General features: G+C 45.0%; 1 protein-coding gene across 2 annotated transcripts in view; it reads left to right on the top strand.

The window, feature by feature from the left end:
- The first annotated feature begins 575 nt into the window (after positions 1-575).
- b3glcta (beta 3-glucosyltransferase a) overlaps positions 576-20,214 on the top strand; it is a 33,868-nt gene continuing 14,229 nt past the window's right edge. The window contains exons 1-4 of one of the 2 annotated variants that reach the window (XM_057049379.1): positions 576-803; positions 5,564-5,607; positions 11,581-11,620; positions 17,346-17,455. In XM_057049379.1, the coding sequence (XP_056905359.1) occupies positions 740-803; positions 5,564-5,607; positions 11,581-11,620; positions 17,346-17,455 (258 nt within the window). In that variant the 5' untranslated portion in view covers positions 576-739. The remainder of the gene's footprint in view (positions 804-5,563; positions 5,608-11,580; positions 11,621-17,345; positions 17,456-20,214) is intronic. The other variant, XM_057049378.1, reaches the window with a different exon arrangement.

Here is a 20,214-nt window from a genome sequence, read left to right as displayed (position 1 = left end):
ATATATATAAATCTTCTTGATTTCTACCTTTCTACCAAGACAGTGTTGGCAAGGGTAGTGTAAGACATCAGTTATAGCCTGCAGCTGTGACATTTATGGATCTGAGCACAAATCTCACACCAGCAGTTCAATTCTTTTGTTTTCTATAACTTATATTGTGCAGAGGTGTTTTCAACAAATGACAGTTTTTGCTGTGTCCTGTGTTGTGGCGTTCGACTTTTATTTTGCATTCTCTATATTTCTATGGAACCACTAATATTTTACCATGGGTGTCGTTCTATACAGTAAACAACCCCTGGGGTTTCTAATATGACCTCAAAGCTGCTCACTCGCCCCCTCTGGGTGTAGTTTATTTGTTTATTTGATATTTATTTTAGGTAAACTCCGGCAATACAAATGCATCTTTACCAGTAATTCTTTATCTTTAAGATACCACAAGCACAGGAATGATCAAAAGCATTTCCTCCATTTAAAAATGAAGAATTAAATTAGATTTTAAGTAACTTAGATGTTGGCTGCAAGCTTTCTTTATACATTCCCTACTTCCCAATCCGGCCCGCAGAGGGCGCCCGTGCGCCTCACAGCTGCGGATGCCTCCTCTCGGGGCTGGAACCCACTCCCCGTTCACTGACAATCTGAAGGAAGGGGAAGCCCTGTTGTGTGTTTTCCTCAACATTGTCAGAAAGCTCATGCTCTGCGAGCTCTCCGCGCCACCCTGACCGCCGGCTGGAGTCTCAGGATGCTGTCGGACAGACGTCTCCTCGGCGCTAAAGTGGCAGGCTGCTGGATTCTGCTCTCGCTGCGTAAGTACGCGCCTGACTTGGATCTTCCTGTGAGGGCAGCTGCGCGGAACAGTAAACAGTTTGTGCTGCTTTGCTGCGCTCGCTTCTGTGTTTGAGAAGAAGCGCAAAAAGCCGGTTCAAGCGCAGAAAGGCGAGCTGTTTCTCCCCCTAAAAAGTGCTGCAGAAGTGCGCAGCAGCGACACGCTTCAACTTCCTGAAGAGTTGAAACGCGACGTGTGCGGGTTCTTTGCTGACGTGTGAATTGGTGCAATTTAAAAACCGCAACTTTGCGTGGCAATAAGTCGTTGAATGAAGACTTGCATGCGTTCCTCGTTGGGAATTAAAGCGGCATTTCTATCGGGTATGTTCCCTTCCCGAAGAAGCGAGTCTTCCAACGCGCAAGTCAACGTTGCAGTCGGTGCCCCGGGGTGAACGCACCCCAGGCTGCCGGAGCTGAACGCAGCCCGGGCTCAGAAGAGCCCCGGGGGTCCCCCCCCCTCCCTTTTCCTACACCTGCACTGAGATTTAGGCAATAAAATAATCCAAACACAGGCGAAAAACCTCCAGATATTCACACATTTGTGAAATCTGTTGCAGATTATTGCAAAAAAGGGAAAAAAAGCTAAAGCTAAACAGTGCCCAGGACTTAAACTGCACAAGAAAGTCAGACTCAAATTGCTGTTCATGCTGCATAAAAGAGCAGAATGTGACTTGTTCACGTTTAAGACCTTGAGAAACAGGTCAGAGGTTATCTTTGATCCGTAATGCTGCACTAAATTATCCTTAGTCCTCTAATTTGCATGTTAATTGAATTGACCTCAGAACAGTTTTAGTCTGCTGGATTAAACGGACCTGCGCTGATGTGGTTTGATGAATTCTGTCACCTCAGAATCACGGTTAAAGTCCAGCAACAGCGGAGTCCGAGTGTGCCGCCGCCCCGGTCCTGATCCATGAACAAGTTGTGGCATTTGCCGTTGAGTGGAACACGTTAAGTTGTTATTCGGAGGCTGGCGTGACAGCCCGTCTACGGCTCCTCTATGTAATATTCATGGACCTCACATCAAGGTGACGCTGAGGTCCAGAGCTTGTCCACCTAGGTAAAGACAGGCCACCACTGCCGCTGGGTTTCAGTGGAGATCTCTGTGAGAGTCCTTCAAACAAACTCCCAAGCTCAAGGGAGGTGTGTGTGTGTATGTATGTGTGTGTGTATTTTGTGGGGGGAGGGGGTGGTGGCTGGAACAGTTGGTGGGATGACAAGCAGCAGATCCAGGCTCAGGATTGTGGCTGCAGCCCTGTTTGAGGGGCCCATTTCAGCTCGGCCATCAAATTGTGAAAGTTTTGGTTGCATTGCTTCAACTCAATTCCCGTTTTAGAGCAGAGGAACTTTTTCCACAGCTCTGAGAACTGTTCTTCCTGCTTCCTACTCTTCCCGCTGTGTTCAGAGGGACAATAAAAAGATGCGAGCTTCTGGATGGTGGTAGATACGTTTATGGTCCGTAAGTCTATTATAGAGCTCCTAAAGACAATTACAGCCACCACACTGAGCTCTAATTCTCAACCCATGGATGGAGATAAGTGCTTCTTCTGTACCTAATGCTTAGCAACATATAAGTAAAACTTATTCTGACTTTTATTAGCACAAATGAAGGTTGTCAGGGAACCTTTTGAGCCTCTACAGTTGCTCCATTGTTGCCTGGGGCGCCCCCTCGTGGCCACTCTTACTGTGTCGTTTCAAGTACTCTGTACAAGAGAAATGTAAATATGTTTGTATGTAATTTGTAAGCAATTACATCCGTCTTTGTTAGATAACATGAGAGCGTGGCTTTGCCTGGGCTCAAGGATGTCTAAACAAAAGCCATAGATGGTTGCTGATGGCCGGAATGAAAAGGTTAAATGACACAATGCCAGACGAAGCCGTGCTTCCTGCAGAGCTGTTTTTATAAAATACAAATGAGTTACATTATTACAGCTCTATGAGGAGAAGAGTGCGCCATCTGCGCCTCTTCTTTCAGGAACTTCTTTATTTATGATGCTGTTTACTGCCTCTGCCCATGTAATGTTATATATTTTTCATTTCTTTCAATTAGAGAAAAGGCAGGAGACCTTGTTAGGGATTGTTTTCCCCTCCCAAAAGGCTGGTTATTATTCCAGATAAAGAGTGAAATATGTTACTGCGTCTTCAACACACATCTGTGTGATGTCATTTTGAGTTTGGGGGGAAAACTTTGGAAACACAGTAGCCTCATCATGACGACCCATCCGACCTCTACATTTGGTAGTGTATACACGCACACACAAGCGCACATGAACAGCCCAGTAGCTGCAGCTAGCCAAGCTGGGTAGAATCTGGTCTTTGTTTATGCCTCCGTAGGTGTAGCCAGCGAAAAAACCTTCATCTAATATGTATGAACCAACCCAAATGACCTCCATGTTAAATTTTAACAAACCTTAATAGCAGCGGCTCGGCACCATGGCAATTTGGCTGCTCGCCGTTTCATTTAGATTTTTTTTCATTTGAATTGTTAAGGTAACTTTTTAGCTTTTATGAGACTAAATAACATTGATCGTGATCACATCTGCATTGTGGTCTCTTTGATAGTCTTTTTGCTGAGGCCTTCATTTAAGTTGAATAATCACATGTGGACAGCGAGATTACCGGACCGCTGAAAATAGACGTTAATAAACCAAGGAAAAAAGCTGCTCGGCCGTCATTTTTAAAAGCTGTCTTCATCGTATGTTTACCTGTCGTCTTCCTTCACCCACCTCTGCCTGTTAAACTCAGGATGAAATATAAAACCCCAACAGGCTGCTACTTAATTGCAGTGCTGTGTTTGCATCAAAGTATATTATAGCAAATGGTGAAATAAAAGAAAGAAAAAGGAATTCAGTTATTTCACTTAACATGACAAGTTAAATTACAGTAGGGAAAAAAACACTGAAGCAGCTCTGCATTTATTGAACTTCACTTGTACAGCAGAGCACCAGCATCAAGGCCGGAAACAAAGGAAAAGAGCTGAATAACTCCTACTTATTCCTGGCCAAATGTGAGACATGGTGTGATGATCAATGGGAGATGACGCATGTTACTTTGGACGCCACAGTAATTCATGGGGAACGGGAGATGAGATAGTAATTCAGAGCATATTTGTGAGTTTTTACAGCATCTATTAGCCTCGTTTACGCCACACCTGATCGAAGCAGACGTGTGGAATCAGACGGCGACGGTGTGATTTAGGTGCTTGTTGAAGATTCAGCTCTTGCGTGTCGCTCGGAGCTTTCTGCTGATGAAACCAGTCGCTTGGGAACGAGCAAAATCAGGGTCGGAGAGATCGTGCTTGATTGCGGAGGCCGAGCAGGTGGTAAGACAGGGTTCCTCCCATCAGCGGCGCCCTCCGCTCTCCTCCATCCTCCTCCTTCCTCTGCAAGTTGAGCAGATGTAGGGAAATGTGTCAGGGACTCAAACATATTCCTGCAGGAAGCTGCTTTCCTAGCCAAACGTTGCATCTTTAATGGCGACAGAAAGAGGGATGCAACACTTCCTCCTGCTCTCTCAGGATCAGACTTGATGTTTGCGACATGTACGAACGACTCTGGGCCATTGAAGCTCATGCAAATATGCCAATAATTTAGTTGTTTTTTTTGGGGGGGGGGGGGTGCTGATTAAAGATGAATACGCCACCAAACCGCATATCCCATTTTTGATTGTGACGCTGTTACTAGAGACGGAGGACAAATATCCCGTGTTTAGGGAGCAGCAGATAAAGAAGAAATAAAGCCAGGCGAGATTTATTTTTGGAAGTTTTGGAAACAAAGGATCCGTGTTTTCGTGTGGGGGGAAAAAGCTTGAGTGTCTACATGAGAGTTTGAAGGTATTTTAAACTTTAACGCGCAGATTCGTCTGAAATTCGTAATGATAGTAAGGCACAATTTAATCAGCATGAACAACGGCTGCAGTGTGTGTTACAGCTGACCTGTTTCTGTTGGACTGGCACATGCAGAAGCACCCTGGCTGTGGTTCAGTGCATGTGTCTGTGTCTGTGGAGCTGTTTCATCATGTGTTTATCATTCAAATATACGCACTTTATCGGATTTCTCTGCATAGTGCAAAAGATGGAACCTGAATGGAAACAAACTCGCTTCTCGGGTCTTCATTTTGCCTGAACCCAGCTGAAGTTGAAAACATGTGAAAAGAAAGCAATATTATTTGGTGCCGTCGTTACAGTTTCTCCATTTTTCATTTGGCCTTCATACCTTATAGATCATTTTTATTTTCTTTCCGTCATATTTTCTATATCAGCTGTCATTTTCTAACACGTGTCCCATGAAATCATTCTCAGCCTTTTTACATTTTTTAATAGCCTTTTAATAGCCTTTACTTCTCTTTTGGCTGATTGATCGCGCTCTTCTCCGATCTAAACTTTCATAAATCCGCCCGGTGACATTGTTCTGTTCTTTATGTATTGATCTGAAATAAGCGGGAATCTCGGCAAAGACTTTCTTACCTCAGAATCAATAGAAACGTGATTGGAGAGAAGGGTCTCCTGACTCTAATTAAAAACTTGGATGGATGAATAGCGCTCTCAGAAATCCAATATAAACGCCGCATGAAAGAGTTTGCTCCAGGTTTATCTTTTAAATATTTCATTACAGAACTTATGGGATCCCTTCAAAATCAAGCAGCCTGGATGGTGGCGCAGAGAATTACTATTTCTACCTGGGGAGAATGAGAAATGAAGTGTAAAGGCACTGTAATATTTTCTTCTATTTCTTTTTTTTTACAGTTTATATCAACTTTCCTGCTGGAAACTCAGGGGAAAGCACACAGGTAAGAAAACAAACTTTACAATCTGCATGCAAATTTACATTTCTCGACAATTTGGACAGCCACCCTAACCCAAAAGCGAAACTTTATATTTGCACTAATTACATACTTGTTGACTTCAGGAATTGATGAAGTCTAATTTGCACTTTATTGCAAACCCCATTTATCCTTCCTCATACACACACTTTCTCCTACCCCAGTTGCCGCCCGATAAAAGATTAACGTGCCCCGTTGCTCCACTTTGTCCCGGTGTGTGAAGATGTTGACAGTTGCCTCCTGGCAAAGATGCTTACCATCACACAAATGGGAAATAAACGCCTCCAGTTTCACTGATGTCAGCCACTTCAGAGTCGCTAATTTCAGCAAAAGCATGTGGGGCCAGAAAGAACAGAGGTTACAGTCACAAAAACCTTGACATGGAACCGTGTCTTTGGGAGCAGACACTAATTTACCATCCTTTTATTCCTGATTCCAGAGCGCGATTAGATAAAGCCTGGAATTAAATTAGCCAGCGACACACTTGACGTTAATAAAAAGAGGAGTGTTTACAAAAGATGCTGCGACATGCAACTGTTGCACCATAAATTTCAACCTTTTTTTCTCCCTCTACTGCAATGTGTCCAGGTTGTTGCAGCTTAAGCAAAGAAAAGTACAATTTTTTCAGTTCACCGACTGATTCAGACGCTTAACAAACGTGTTGCCTCTCCTATCGTCATTGTTGCTCAGAGCCGTTTTAAACATTTCCTCCATCCATCTTCTGCCGGTTTTCCCTCCGTGTCACATGGGCGGCCCCGGTGTCACGCTGAGAATGAACTCTGAGGATCTCGGCAGGTTCACCGGAGTTCAGCACGGTTTTTCTTGCCTGTTGCCGACCAAAATGACGATCGCCTCAGCCATTAATAGTCGTCTGGCTTATCTGACTCCAGAGAAGCTTTAAAAAATGGATTAAGAAGCCTCAGAAGGCGCACTATGCTAAACTGTTGACAGTGACGCCTGATGCATTATACATCTTTTAGATTTGAATGTAGTAAAACCAGCAGCCTAATCCTTTGATCCGGAGCTTATTTAACATGACTGCTGTGCCCATGATCAACATGGATGATCTTGCGGTGGATTCCAGTGGCTTTAAGCAGCTCCCTCCAGCTCCGCATATTCAGGCTAAATCTGCAGGAGCTGCAGCTTCTGATCTTCAGGTTTTATTAAAGTGACACAACCCGTCGCTCGTAACCTTGCAAGAACGGATTTGTTTCCGGTTTTTCTTACACCAGCTGCAACACTCAAACGGCTAGTAATGGTCCACAGCGTGATAGGTGTTATTTAGAGCAACTGTCTCGCCCGTATCTTTCATCCTTAGCATGGGTGAGCTTTGAAGATGGGTCGCGGCCTCGGAGGGCCAGCATCAGTTTGGATTGTAGGTACGGTGGCTCTCTGCAGCTATTGGCCGGGGGGCAGACAGTCCACAAGTCTGCACTGGGTCTGTAGTTAAGGGGCTATTTGCCTTTATAAAATGTACTGGAGTAGGAAGAGAGCCCATGAGAACTTCAAAATAGTCTGGAAATTTGCTGCTGAGGGTCTTCCAGGTCACTTCGGGTTCTGCCGGCATCGTCATTCAAAGACTGTAAACACTCAGTGTTGGAGTTTTGCCTGCAGGTCATCCTCTCCGCTCAAGAGACATACCCGTCTGATAAGATACTGCTATTGTTTTTTTTAGCCGTGATGTGGTCGGAAGCCATGGATTGAAAACATGTCAACGTTACCAACCTAAAAGGCCACTCTCCCTCTCGCTCTCTCCACTATTTACTGTGAATTTACTGAAACTAGTTTAGAAATCTAATTTTCTACTATGTTGAATGCATTCACAAAAAAAAACAAGTCAGAAATCCTGCACATCGATGGGCGCACACACACCTGCTAGCGTTTCAGTTGTCCTTTAAAAGCTGCACTCGGCAGTGGCTGGAGGTTGTTCCACCGCCTGAGGGGGCCACATTTGGACCACTGTCAACAGTTTTGCGCAGTCAGATCAGCTCAGTAGGCTAAAGTTGGGTTTTTTTTGTGTTGTTTTACTTTTCCTGTGCCAGAAAAACGACCCCACCATGTGAAATAATGGAGTCTGTCCCTCTGGAGCCCCCCAGCTGTACAAGAAATGAGAAACAAGCAGAAATATCTATGTCTTTGGTTTAGTGGTAATGGGGGAAGGGGGGGGGGGGGGGGGCGTCACTGTTGCCTTGATCAAGTAGGCCTACTTCCTGTACCTCACGCCCACATGTCACCGCTCTCATTCCCTGGATTGCCGACGTACTATGGCGCCACTCATGGGAAGCGTGAAGCTCTTGCCACTCCACGAGAGCCCGAGAGGGTTCTGACATAAATTAAACTGAAATTGATCTGATGGTGGGTGCAGTGGGTCCGCTCATGCTTGTGGGATACAGATCGGAAGTCAGATGTTAGCACAAATACTGTAGTATTCCCACCCCTTGACATCCAACCTTAACACATTTTTGTCGAATCTTGAATATCTATAGAATAGAATGTAAAGTAATCACGTTATAGATAGTGTATGTATGGAATCTACGGTCAGTTCCTTGAGACTGTCAGTCCTGTCCTTATTTTATTTTACATAGTTCTGCTGAAAAGAGGTGGTGGTAGCTCAGTCTGCTGAGAAGCGGCAGGTTCTTGGTTCGCGCCCCGGTGTGGGCAAACATGGAAGATGTTCTGGTTGTAGGGAAAAGTGCCTCAACACATTCAGAGCACTACCAAGGTACCCTTGAGCAAGGTACTAAAACCCCAAAGGCTGCAATGAGCTGGCCACTCATCCAGGGGAGGACCCTGTCTTCACCCATATGCAGCTGGGATAGGCTCCAGCATCTTCCCATGACCTCCAACGGGATTAAGCGCTCAAGAAAACAAAAGAAAAGTTCTGCTGGAACAGTTTTAATCATCATCTGATGTCTTTTATGGAATTAAGATGCATCATCGCCATAAATGATCATAGTCTTTGTTTCAGCACTGGCCGCTGGATTTATGACGACGCTTGTGGCTGAAGAGAAAACATTTAAATGCTGCAATAAATGAAACATGTCGTCTGATTGTCATTTTCAGGTCATGAAATGCTGATTTATTTTCAAGGAAACGGCATTCTGATGTCACGTCTCCCCCGAATTTGCTGCGTTTCGGAAGAAAAGCAGGTTTTCGGTGATAACTGACAAGTCGGAAATGAGAATTTGCCCTCGCAAATTGAAGCAATTCCGAAGAAACCTAAATACAACCATCAACTGTAGCAATCCTCTGGGATCACAAAAAAAAGTTGATTCACATTTAATGAAAGACGGCAGGAAGGAATTTATAAATGTTGTGTCTTCCACCTCCACAATTGAACCTTTTTCGTTAACTTGATATACCACATATACATTTTCTTCCCCTAAACTTATGCTAATGTGATTAGATGCTGTTTTTAATGAAACATGACGTGGGTTCACTTGTACGAGTGCAACTCCACGCTGTTTTGTGAGTCTCTACACGCCAGTAAGTATAAAAACCCCGTCTCTCTCCCACATGTCAGAACTCCTGCAACCTTGAATCATTCTTGCCATCAGTGGGGGCAGAGCTAATGCGAGCTGACGGGGCCCTCACTTCAGTGGAGAGCGTGCGCTTTCGGGGATTGCGAGGTATCGTCTGGGGGGAGGCATCATGTGTGCATGTGCACTGCTTCCAAATTAAAGGCAGATATCAAAGGATTGTCTTTGTAGTCGTCCTTGATTGCGTAACAATCTCATTAAGGGGTTCAGCGTCGTCCCAAAGGAGGCAGCAGCGCGTTCCCCCAGTCTGGATGGGTCGCTCCACGGTTCTGCCATTATTCTTCTGCAGCGGGCACAATCTTTGTCTGCCCGCATCAGTGATGTGGTGATCAAAAGCGCTCGGGGAGGGGGGGATGGAGTTGTGGAAACTAAGCCCTTCACACGGACAGTGTAGGTTTATTGCAGATTTATTTTTAACACCTATGGAAGGCTGATTCCAACCGCAAGTGGCTGACAGCCGGCTGTCAGGCGGGGTTAGGAGCATCACCTGCATGCTGACGCTTTGGAGGTCATAAAGTGACAGGTTCCATTGAGAAGATGGTAATTAGAGCTCAACCTGCTGCAGGATAATAGATCATTTAGTAGAAAACAATGAACCTTTATAGCATTAAATTGTAGAATAGTGGCAGCAGGCCAGTGTATGTATCTATTTTTTTAAATGGCAGAAGACTGCACACTCTAGTTGTTGTTTTTTTTCTAGTCTTTAATCGAATAAATGTAAAACATATAAAACCTGTTCATTGTTTATGCAGCCAGAATCTGATTAGAATAACACTTCAGAGCAAATATAGTGTGTTGTCAAACAATAGACTTAAAACATCTTTTACCTCCAAAACATGCCAAATATCCAAATTCTCTCCAGAGTGATTTAATATAAAGTGTCGGTGAAGCACGTTGCTGCAGACAGAAGCTACAGACGTGCTGGAAGATGAATCAATCCGTTCTTTTTAACTCTTCATCGTAACAGGGTTTTGCTCGTAATCACGTAGATCCCAATTTACTTCTGGAGAGGTGCTGGATTCAGGAATAAATCATGTGGCATGATGTTAGCATGATGCCCCACAAAACGTGTCCCGGCATACAATCAATGTAATTGGGAGCGTTGTACCGAGTCCTTTATTTCTGTGATTTATTTGATATTGAAGGAGTGCTGATTTACTGCCCCTCTCCCCTCTGCTCAAGTGCCAGTGAAGAACCTTCACAGGCTCTCAGGCACAGAGACAAGACTAGATTTGTTTCCTAGTTCCTTCTCAACATCAACCGCCCCCCCCACCGTTATGTAATACATTTTTATCTGATAACATGTCAGATTCCGCTGATTTAGGCAATGCGGATTTTCCTCGAGGTGTCTTCTCCGTTGGGTTAAGGAAACGATCTCAGAAGAGCAGCGTTTGATAAGATGAGATGAGATGCAAACAGTTTTTGGCATGACTAACGTGCTATTGAGTCCAATTAAGACGATGTCTCGTGCCCACTGAATTAAGTCACCCTGATATGATTTTGCTTGTCTGTGCATATATTTGCTTCCCCCTCTGATCGGCCCCGCCATCCACGTAACATTATTGTGCAGCTCCGTGTAAACTTTTTCTATTTTTATTTCTCCATCTGCAAACGCGGCCGCCCGATACTTGTCAGGAAGACTCCAGTCGCAGGTTTGTTGAACTGGAAAACCAGAGCGCGGAAAACAACCAAAATAATACTAATGACGATAACGATATCCAGGCCTGACAGCTGCAAAAACCCCTTCATGTGGAATGAACTCATTTGTTCAGACGATGAGGAGTGCACACTGTGCGGTCTGGTTTTTTCCCCCCCGGTCGCCACCAAACTGTTGCAGCTCGGTGTGAGCTTTTTACGACTTTGTTAAACTCTCTAAAGGCTGCAACGGCTTCCCTGGGTAGAGCAAAACCAAAACAGAAAGATTGTTAGTGTGGAGGAAGTCATCAATCGAAACGTCTGGATTTGTCGTTATCTATTAATAAGCTGCTGTGCTGGCAGCAGACAGGACCCTCGCAGTTTGCTAACTTCTTCTAAAGGATGGTGGAAACATGCAGCTTTTCAGAGTTTCAACCCTCCGTGCTCTGCCTCATGCATTGACAGCTCCGCAGTTGCATTGGAAGCCTTAACGGGGTCGAACGTGCAATGACGAAATCCTGCAGGCGGCAAACTCGCACGATCGGGAAGCACTAATAAAGTGGCACATTGCCCATTACTACTCCGAATAACCCGCAGGACTCCTCAGATGGAGCAGCGCTGCCTTAATTGGCTGGAAAACAGTGTGTTTAGTCAAACCTCAGCATCTTTGCTCAAGCAACAAAGGCCGTTTCTGCAATTTAGACACCTTAGGATGTGCAGTTGGGGTGTTTGAACAATAACGAGAAACTTTTCTGTCTGTTTGCAGAGCCGAAATGACGTGCACGCGATCCACCACAATGAGCTGGGTGAGTTTGAGGACATTTTCTCCCAGCATGCGTGAGCACGTGAGGGTCGGCTAAGGTGCCCTCATTTCCAGGGTGCGGGAGCCTAACGACCCCCGATCGTGCCGCCCGTGCGGAACACGGACCTATGTACAACAACACAATCATAAGTCGTCTCTCTCCTTAATGTTAGTCTATAAGTATGCTAATTAGCATAGACTTTGCTATCTTGATTAAATGCTGCTGGATCAGATACCACCTGTGATTGTTTGATATTTAAATCAGCCGGCATCAGCGTGACTTATTTACAGCTGGATGTCATTCAGAGGGGCGAACTGGGGCTTCAAACATCATCAAGGCATTATCACAGGACGCAATCATGAATTGTAAATTTCTCTTGGCTCGTGTGAAGTTCACATGGCAAAGATATGCGATGCGAATAATGAACAGGCTCTTGTCTGATGCCGTGGCTCTGATTTCTCCCTTTAATATTGTCCCCATCTGTTTTTCTGATGGGAGACCGATGAGGAATTTCATAAAGGGCGCAAATAATAAAAGAAAAACAGACCCCATGCATGCCTTTTATGCTTCAGGGCGCCGATACAATCACAGTCAGAGAGTGTTTTTCAGGCTGCTGCGGCGTTTCCAGCCAGTTTTCTGGACCTCTGCCTGTTGTTCATTCAACTGGGTCACCGTAGACACAAAAGCCCACAAAAGCAACTTCATAACCCTCTCATTTGGCACCTCAACACAGAGGGGAAACATATACAGACAGCTATCTGAAAAATGGAGCTCCGCTATCTGGCACAAACAGAGTAACTCCCTTTGTCATGGCAGCAAAGCTGCCCCTGTGTGCAGGGCACATCACATTTGTGCAGGAACTCAAGAGAGGAGCCGAGGCAGCTGACTTTCTGTTGTTTTATTAAAACATGAAACAAAGGTATTAGTATTAACTATTTAAGCTGTGTTTTCCAGGGCAATATGGACATCTGTAATAAATCATTTATTAAAAGAGAGCAGCACTATATCTGTCAGTCAAGCCGAAGGCAAAGCGTGTCGCCGGGATGTAGCGGTGCTTGTTTTGTAAATGGAGCATGCAGCAGTAACCCGTATGATCAGGAGATGTAAATGAGACCTGAACGTTTGCTGCTGTGGTTAAATGTTGGAGCAAAAATGGCGCTCGTGGCCACCAGGCCCCAGCGAAAATAACCTTTCATCGAGCGGTCGTTAAATCCAAAAAAAAGGTTCTTTTTTTCCCCTCCGCTTTTTTAAGAGATTGCTTGTGATTTGTCAACGCGTCTTTCCACAACTCCTGATTTACATGATTTGAAATGTGACTTAAAACCCAGCCTCCCTCTTCTGCTTTTATCTCAATCAGAGGGCTCACCTCAAACCCAGAATTATAATCAAAAAATGAATAAAACGAAATAATAAAGAAGCAGCCCGATGTTTAATATGCAGAATGTAACAGTGGAAGAGTGTCAGTTTTGAATACTAATGCCTGTGCATTTGGATTTGGGGGGGTAGAGCTTTTTTTAAGCGGTTTTGCAGAAAATTGTGGCTTTGCCTCCGTTTGCCGCAGCGTTTAAGCTTATGATCTATATGCACATGTGAGAATTCTGTGGAAAAACCAGTCGTGAGTCTGATGACTGGCAGCCATATGTAACCCTGTTATGGCGTTGCCATATACGCCTCCACGCTGTGACACATAAAGCCCTTTAGACTGAGCTTTCCTCTTCTTAGTTAGGGTTTTTCTCTGATTTTATGAATGCATCAGACTGTTGACTTGTTGGTTTAGCTGTCTTTATCTGACAGATTGGCATATTTGCCTCTTTACTTTTTTTGCCATTGTCAATAGCCTAATTCCACCTCATAAAGTCAACTTCAGACTTGTGTTAGATTGTGGAAAAAAGACAAATTTATAAACTCTAAAGAGCAACCTCATGAAAAGCTAACTCCAGTTTCTGTTTTATCGCAACATCTTTGTTCCATTTCATTATTATTTCATTATTCTTAACACGATTGATGATTATAACAAGGCGTTAAGTCTCAGAGGTGCCGTCAACACTGCTGGCGTGTTATGATTTAAAAGTATAAAGTACATATTATAAAGGGGAGTTCAACTTTTATGAAATTGGGGAGGAAAATTAAATTTCAATGGGTTTATTGTCCATTATCATAGATAATGTATGAGTTTAATAAGAAAAACCTGGAATCTGTTCTCCATTAATTGCCTCGACATCCTGAATTATTGATGCTAAGTGAGGTTTAAGGCTGGAGTTCAGCCCTCATTAGTCTTTGGCGGAGTTGTTCCACGGAGTGGTGAACTCCAGAGGAGCTCTAATGGCCGTGATTATCATAGCGCAACCTTTCTCATCTCTCGTCCTGCTTCCAGTCCATTGTTGTCCATCGCTTGTTGATATTTGCTTCCCAGTTTTACTTGGCGGCATTTACGAGAGCAACGTTTTCAGGAGTCCGGGAGATAAATATGCTCCAAAAAAAAAGCTGTGGTGATATAAGAACTAGACTGATCGGTGATCAGCGGCACTGTGGCCTCTGCCACACAGGATGTCGAGAATTTGAATTGCTTTGAGGCGATCCAATCAAACAGCCAACAGGCTTAAGAAAGTTGGGCCCATTGAATTTGCACTTCAAGATTAAAAATCATTGGGTGCCTGCAGATCTGCTATTAAAATCCGCGGGCTGTGTAGCGTGACGGTCATGCTTGGGTTCTTCTAACCCACTTCTCTTAGTATCCGGACGTGTGTGTGTGTGTATGCGTGTGTGAGAGCGAGAGGAGATTTTAGAGGGATGAGTCCAGGCCTCCAATGATGTGAGGTATTAGAGTGCAGCAGCAGTATAATCAGCTGCTCGATGGGACGCTGGGCTTTGCAGATATGGAAATGAGCTATTGACATCATCTGTCATCTCTGAATCCGTGGTGAAGATGAAGAGGACTGGATCTGTCACGACGGTTGCATTGTTCCTGCAGCAGCCTAATGGCCCCACTTAGAGACTCTTATCTCACCAGTCTTATGCGGCCATTCGTCACTGGGATTACACTATTGATCCGCCCTCCGTCCGCGTTCCCATCCCCCTTTTCTTCCCGAGCTGTGTTTAAAAGCTCAGTCCTCCCAAACGTATTGGCGCGTCCATCTCCGCCGTTTCGGCGATGGCGCACACCTGCTCCGTGACACTGATGGCGATGACGGGGACGCGGGAGCACCTGGAGGTCGCGGCGCTCGCAGTCCCTCTGCCACTTGGTGACGTCGGACATCCGAGCTCCGAGGAAGTGTCGCTGTCGATTTGTGCCACCGAGATGACGCGGCCGCGGGGCCAGACCTCTCCCAAAACACAATCTATGTGCATTCACGAACAGATGATAACCGCAACCTGTTCTCCGCCTGTAATTACCAGGATTTATGACTGCCCGTTTAATCTTCGACTCTTTAATCAGTCTCATTATCTACATTCTTCCTCATAACAGTGGCACCAAATATTGGAAGGAGCACAAGATCAGAGGGAGGGAAGGACTATTCTCTTGTGCCTCCTTTTATCCAATATATTCCAAGACTGCCACAATCTTTTCTTTTTCTCTATGGGGTGACCTCCATGGAATGCTGAATGAGCGTGGGGAGATAAACACCAGACTCCCGCTTTCTGGTCGCTCAGCCAGCAAAATAAATCTGTTCCGAGGTGACCGGAGCTTTTGCCTCATCTCCCCGGGACCCTGAAAATCTCTCTGCTTTTGAGTTCTTTTATTAGCAGGCAAAAGGCAGCCTTTGTATTTCAACTTAACCACAGCAGATGAAGACAAACACAGGGTAAAAGGAGCGCCAGCGTGCTCCAAACTCTGCTCAGCCATTAAAAATCTTAATAGATTACTCCAATTTCCAGGGTTACCAACATTTGCTCAACTGGAGCAGAGATTTCTGTCAAGACCCAGCCTGCAACCTGTATTTTCACCTGGCAACAGCAGGGTGATGGAATCCTGTGTAAACATAATGAAGGAGAGGCTATGGTGCCATTCTGCTGCCTACCACCAGATGGTGCTAGTGATACATCGGTTACATTTTCATGTAGCCCATAACAATAATTAAATGTAATTATAAAAATGATATGTTATGCTAATTATCATTTGAACAATGCTTGAAATTAAACATTTTCCTTAAATTTTTTAAACGCATTCCAGAGATTCCAGGCATTTGTTCACAACAAATAAAACCTCGCAGTTCCAACCAGCCTCATTTCGCTTGTCTTTTTCCCCCTGAAAATTCTGTTTTCATGTTGAGCTTTTCGAGAAAATGTTACTATCGTGCGCCGGACAAAACCAGTGACTTCTGCGTGTGTTTCTGAGCTAGTAGCAACGTTTTCCACACACCCACGCTGAAGAAGGCACCACTGCTGCTGGAGGCCACTGAGGCTTTGACGCCCTGGTTGTGTTGCTGGTGTAATTTTTAAAATCTTGATTTTGGTCACGTATTTTTAAACGATCTCGAGCGTTAGCACGTGTGTGTTTTTGGCAGGGAAGGACGACGCTGTTAAAGACGGCACTGTAACAGCATTTTTTTCTTAGTCGCCTTTACTTTCTGTTGTCTCATGATTAATCCAAACCCATTGATGTGAAGACAAGCCGCCTGAATTCAGTCTTAATTAGTTTCTTTTTTTATCCCATCATTGTCCTTCGCTTTGGCACGGGTTACGCATTATCTGCACCGCCACGGATCAGAAAGGCGCTTATCTAATTCCGCCGTTAAATTCAGCCTGCTGCTGTTATTGCTGCATCGTGCAGTCTTGCCGCTCTGCGACATCAGTGCCTTACCTGAGGCTGAGGAAAGCACGGCTTCATGGATAAAATGGGATGCACACGCACGTTCACAGCCGTTCATTGAGCTAACTCAGCAGAAGGACATGCCGAGGTGTGATAGCCTAACTACCTTCATGAGCTTTGACGGCGATGCCATTTAATCGGTGCATGCTCCTCTCAGCTGGACCCTAGTATCAACAGAATCTTTATTTTGGGCAGCAGCGTCCAGCAACGACCTAACTTTATTTAAAAGTGCTACTACTTGTAATCTGTCCGCCACACCCTCGCTGCCCTCGCGTGATCTTGCGGTCCACTCGCAATCCTCACTTTTGTTGAAATCGCATTTACTCCTTGACTTTAAGGTTGTAGTCCCTTCAAATCCTGCAAATGGCAAGTAGAAGTGTGTGTGTGTGTGTGTGTGTGTGTGTGTGTGTGTGTGTGTGGGTCTGTTCGAACACTGAAGAAGCTGCATTTCTGCTGGCCTCGACTGTCTCCTTCACGTCTCAGCTCTTGATGTCAACGATTTTGCTGTTGCCTCTCCAGCCAGCTGTGACAGATATCTCTCTGGTTTGGAGCGATTGCACGACATAGAAGAATGTTTTTAATACAAATATTTCACCCCATTTGCTTGGATTTAATTGTACCGGCAGTCTGAGAGACAGGTTTGCATCTGCAGCTAATATCGCGCTGTCACACTTGATTTCACGTGAAGGCGTGCTGCTGCTAGTTTCACGCACATGAGAAGATGTGCACTTTTTTAATCATGAACAACAACGACTGTTTTTGAAGCTAATTATGCTTCTAATTACCTGGGATTTATAACCAGGCTGGTAATGGAGCTTCCAAACCCACTTAATAGCACGCTATTGCATCACCCATCGCTATAATCCTCTTTCAGGGGTCGTGAGAAGTCTTACGTCTTTGTCCTTTGTGCTCCTCCAGACCTGCGGGAGATAGTGTTTGTCCTCCAGAGTCAGAGCAACTCCCACCATGCGAAGCAGGCCGAGCGGAAGAGGGCGGATCTGCTGGCGCAGGCGCGCGCCGTCACAGAGGTACGGTTCCAGAAGGTGCCAATCAAAACACTGATTTCTGAAATGAAAACTCGAGAACGGACGGAAACGCATTCGGGATTTTGTAGACAAAGATGGGAAGTAGGACTTGCTGGATTCTCATGGTTTTAAATATTCAGCGATTTTGTAGTATGAGGAATTATTCATGGCTTCCTCCAAATGAAGCTTTTTCAAAACAGACCAAGTCCGTAATCTGAAAGTGCGTCCTAAAGCCAATCACACGCTGGCTTTTCCCTGCGTGCATTTATTGAATAAAGACATTCCTGCAGCTTTAATGTTTCAATAACAAATCTTTTTTCTTTCCCGTATCTGGCCTCGTTTCTGTGTTGAGATCGTCCAAAGGCAGATATTCATATTAATGAACACTGTAACTTCTGGTTAGAATTCAGTTATACCACAAAAAGAGCTCCAGAAAAGGAAAGAGAGAGGAACCGATGTTTTCTTCTGGGACTCTAGCTCGTTTTTTTGACGTAATTTGTAAAGTTCCACAAAGCACGTCACCCCGATGTCAGGACGCGGAGCACATTTCCAAGTTTACATGCATTTCCCTGTTTTTTTCAATGTCTCCAGAGTCAATTTCTTTTTTTTTGCATTTAGTTTTTCATAATTTCAGCGGTTTGCTCTTGCTCAATTGCTTCTGACGTGTCTAACACATAGATCTTGCCTCCAACTCCGCATCTCATTTGACGTAATTTAATTTTAAACCTTCTACGTTTCTTTACTGCCAATGAAAGTTTAAAATTGAGGCTTCTATCGGTGAAAGTACCTCATGAGTAACAATCACATCAGTATTCCTGTATCCGAGCCTTGACTGACCTCAGTAAATGATTCTATTTTAATGTTCTCGAACATTTTTGACACGCACAGACACACTGTGTTAATGTTCCTGCTGTCTGGCAACATCTCCTCCGGGAAGAGTTAAATTAATTAGAGTAAAAATGAACTCCAAAGCCTCCATCGGGTTTTATTTACGTTCTCGTCTCAAACACCTCTGGAGCGGACTTTCTCTCCGGTTAGATGTTTCGCTCTCACTTAATTGACCAATCAAACGCTCAACCTTTCACTGCAGCTCCTCGCTGAATCGGCTTTGACAGGTGGCTGCTCTGAACTCCAGTCGCCCCTTCCAGCTTCTCCCCTGGTGAACTGGTGGCTTCCTGTCCTTCCGTGAAAACCAGGTCAGGCCCCCCTCCTCCGTCTCCTCTAGAGTCCCCGAGCAATCAGCGTCCTGTTGAGGTCAAACAGGTCGAAGAATCGCTCTCATCGCGTGATTAGCCACCCCCTCCTCCTGCCGCCGGTTCCCTTCTACAAAATCTTCTTCTGCTCCATCACATGAATGTTAGTAGAGCTCTGATTTACCTTTGGAGAAGCCAGTCGCCAGCGTGTGAAAGTCCAGTCGGCTTGCAATTAAGTGAACCAGTGCACGTTGATCGAGATGTTACGAGCTTAAATGTGAGTTCGCTGTACGACAGAACGGCTCCAGAGGGTGTTGTTCCCCCTGACTTCCAGCGTGATGACTGTGTAGCACTAAACCGCAGGGTTTTTATGCTCTGCTGCCTTGTTTTACTCTCACAGACTCTCACAGAATCCCAACACAAAATTCTTTGTGTCTGGATTCTCCAAACAAAGCCCAACCTGAGAAAAGGGTCATATAAATATTCATCTTCAGCAAACTTTTGACACAACCGAAGCCCCTTTCACACTCCCGGATTGTCCCACAACCCTGCAAGCGACCTGGGGAATATGCGGCTCGCCTCACATCACCTACAAATACGAAAAACATCCCATGTCGGTCCTCCAAAACACCTGATGCCGTTAATATACCTGCCCGTCGCGTCCTGACTTTGTCAGTGGGCAGTCTGTCAACAGGCTGCCATTGTGGAAGCTCCAGGGATGCCAGAGTGTAGAGCTGCCGCCCGTCCATTAAAATAAGGAATGAGAAATGATACTAAACTGATAAGGGATGCACTTTGTTCTGTATTTTTGAAAGTCCATGTTGGTATTCTAATGGAAAAGGGAAGTTCTTGACTGCTGTTGCTGATTCTGCCTGTCTGGAATCAGCAACAGCAGAATGATTTCCCATTGACCAGTGAGACACGGTTGTGTTGCTGTGTCACTGTTGCTATGAGAATGCGGATCTCTTGCCTAATAGAATGCACTGTCAGTGTTGCTAAGATATGCCCCCGACGCTGCTCACTCACGAGTTACGTGCCCAGCGTCACTGCATTAGCGGTCGGACGGTGTTCAGGCTGCGCCGAGCTTGTAAACTTTACAAAAAGTACAAAAGTGTAAAGTACATAACGTCCATTCTGTCCATTGCTCACCTCACAGTGTTCTAGCCCACTGAAACGTGTGATCATGACATCCGTGCGATGACGTACGACGGCGGGTCGATCCGCGTTCCAAAATCAACGTGCTATTTCAGTGTGGCACAAGTGGCACAAGTAGAAAAAGCTGAGTAACCGTTTGAATGTCACCGTCTGGTGATGAGTAATGACATGATGCAAGACTCCTCGTCTTCCTCCCACTGTAGAAAAGCAAAGTCAATGGGAGGAGACGAGCGCTGCCTCTGTGCTCCAATGGTTCAGACTCGCCATTGTCGCTGCCAGCTAATGCTGGACTAATGGAGCGCTGTCATGACAACCGTATTTATTCGATTCTCAGGAGCAATGCAACAAAGGAATTTGCTTTAATGCGAGACATCAGTCACCCGCTGTGCAAACGGGGGCAAATTCATAAAAGGC

Source organism: Takifugu flavidus, chromosome 12 (assembly GCF_003711565.1).
Source record: "Takifugu flavidus isolate HTHZ2018 chromosome 12, ASM371156v2, whole genome shotgun sequence".
In the NCBI taxonomy this organism is placed as follows: domain Eukaryota; kingdom Metazoa; phylum Chordata; class Actinopteri; order Tetraodontiformes; family Tetraodontidae; genus Takifugu; species Takifugu flavidus.
This window is presented reverse-complemented; position numbering and strand designations above follow the sequence as displayed.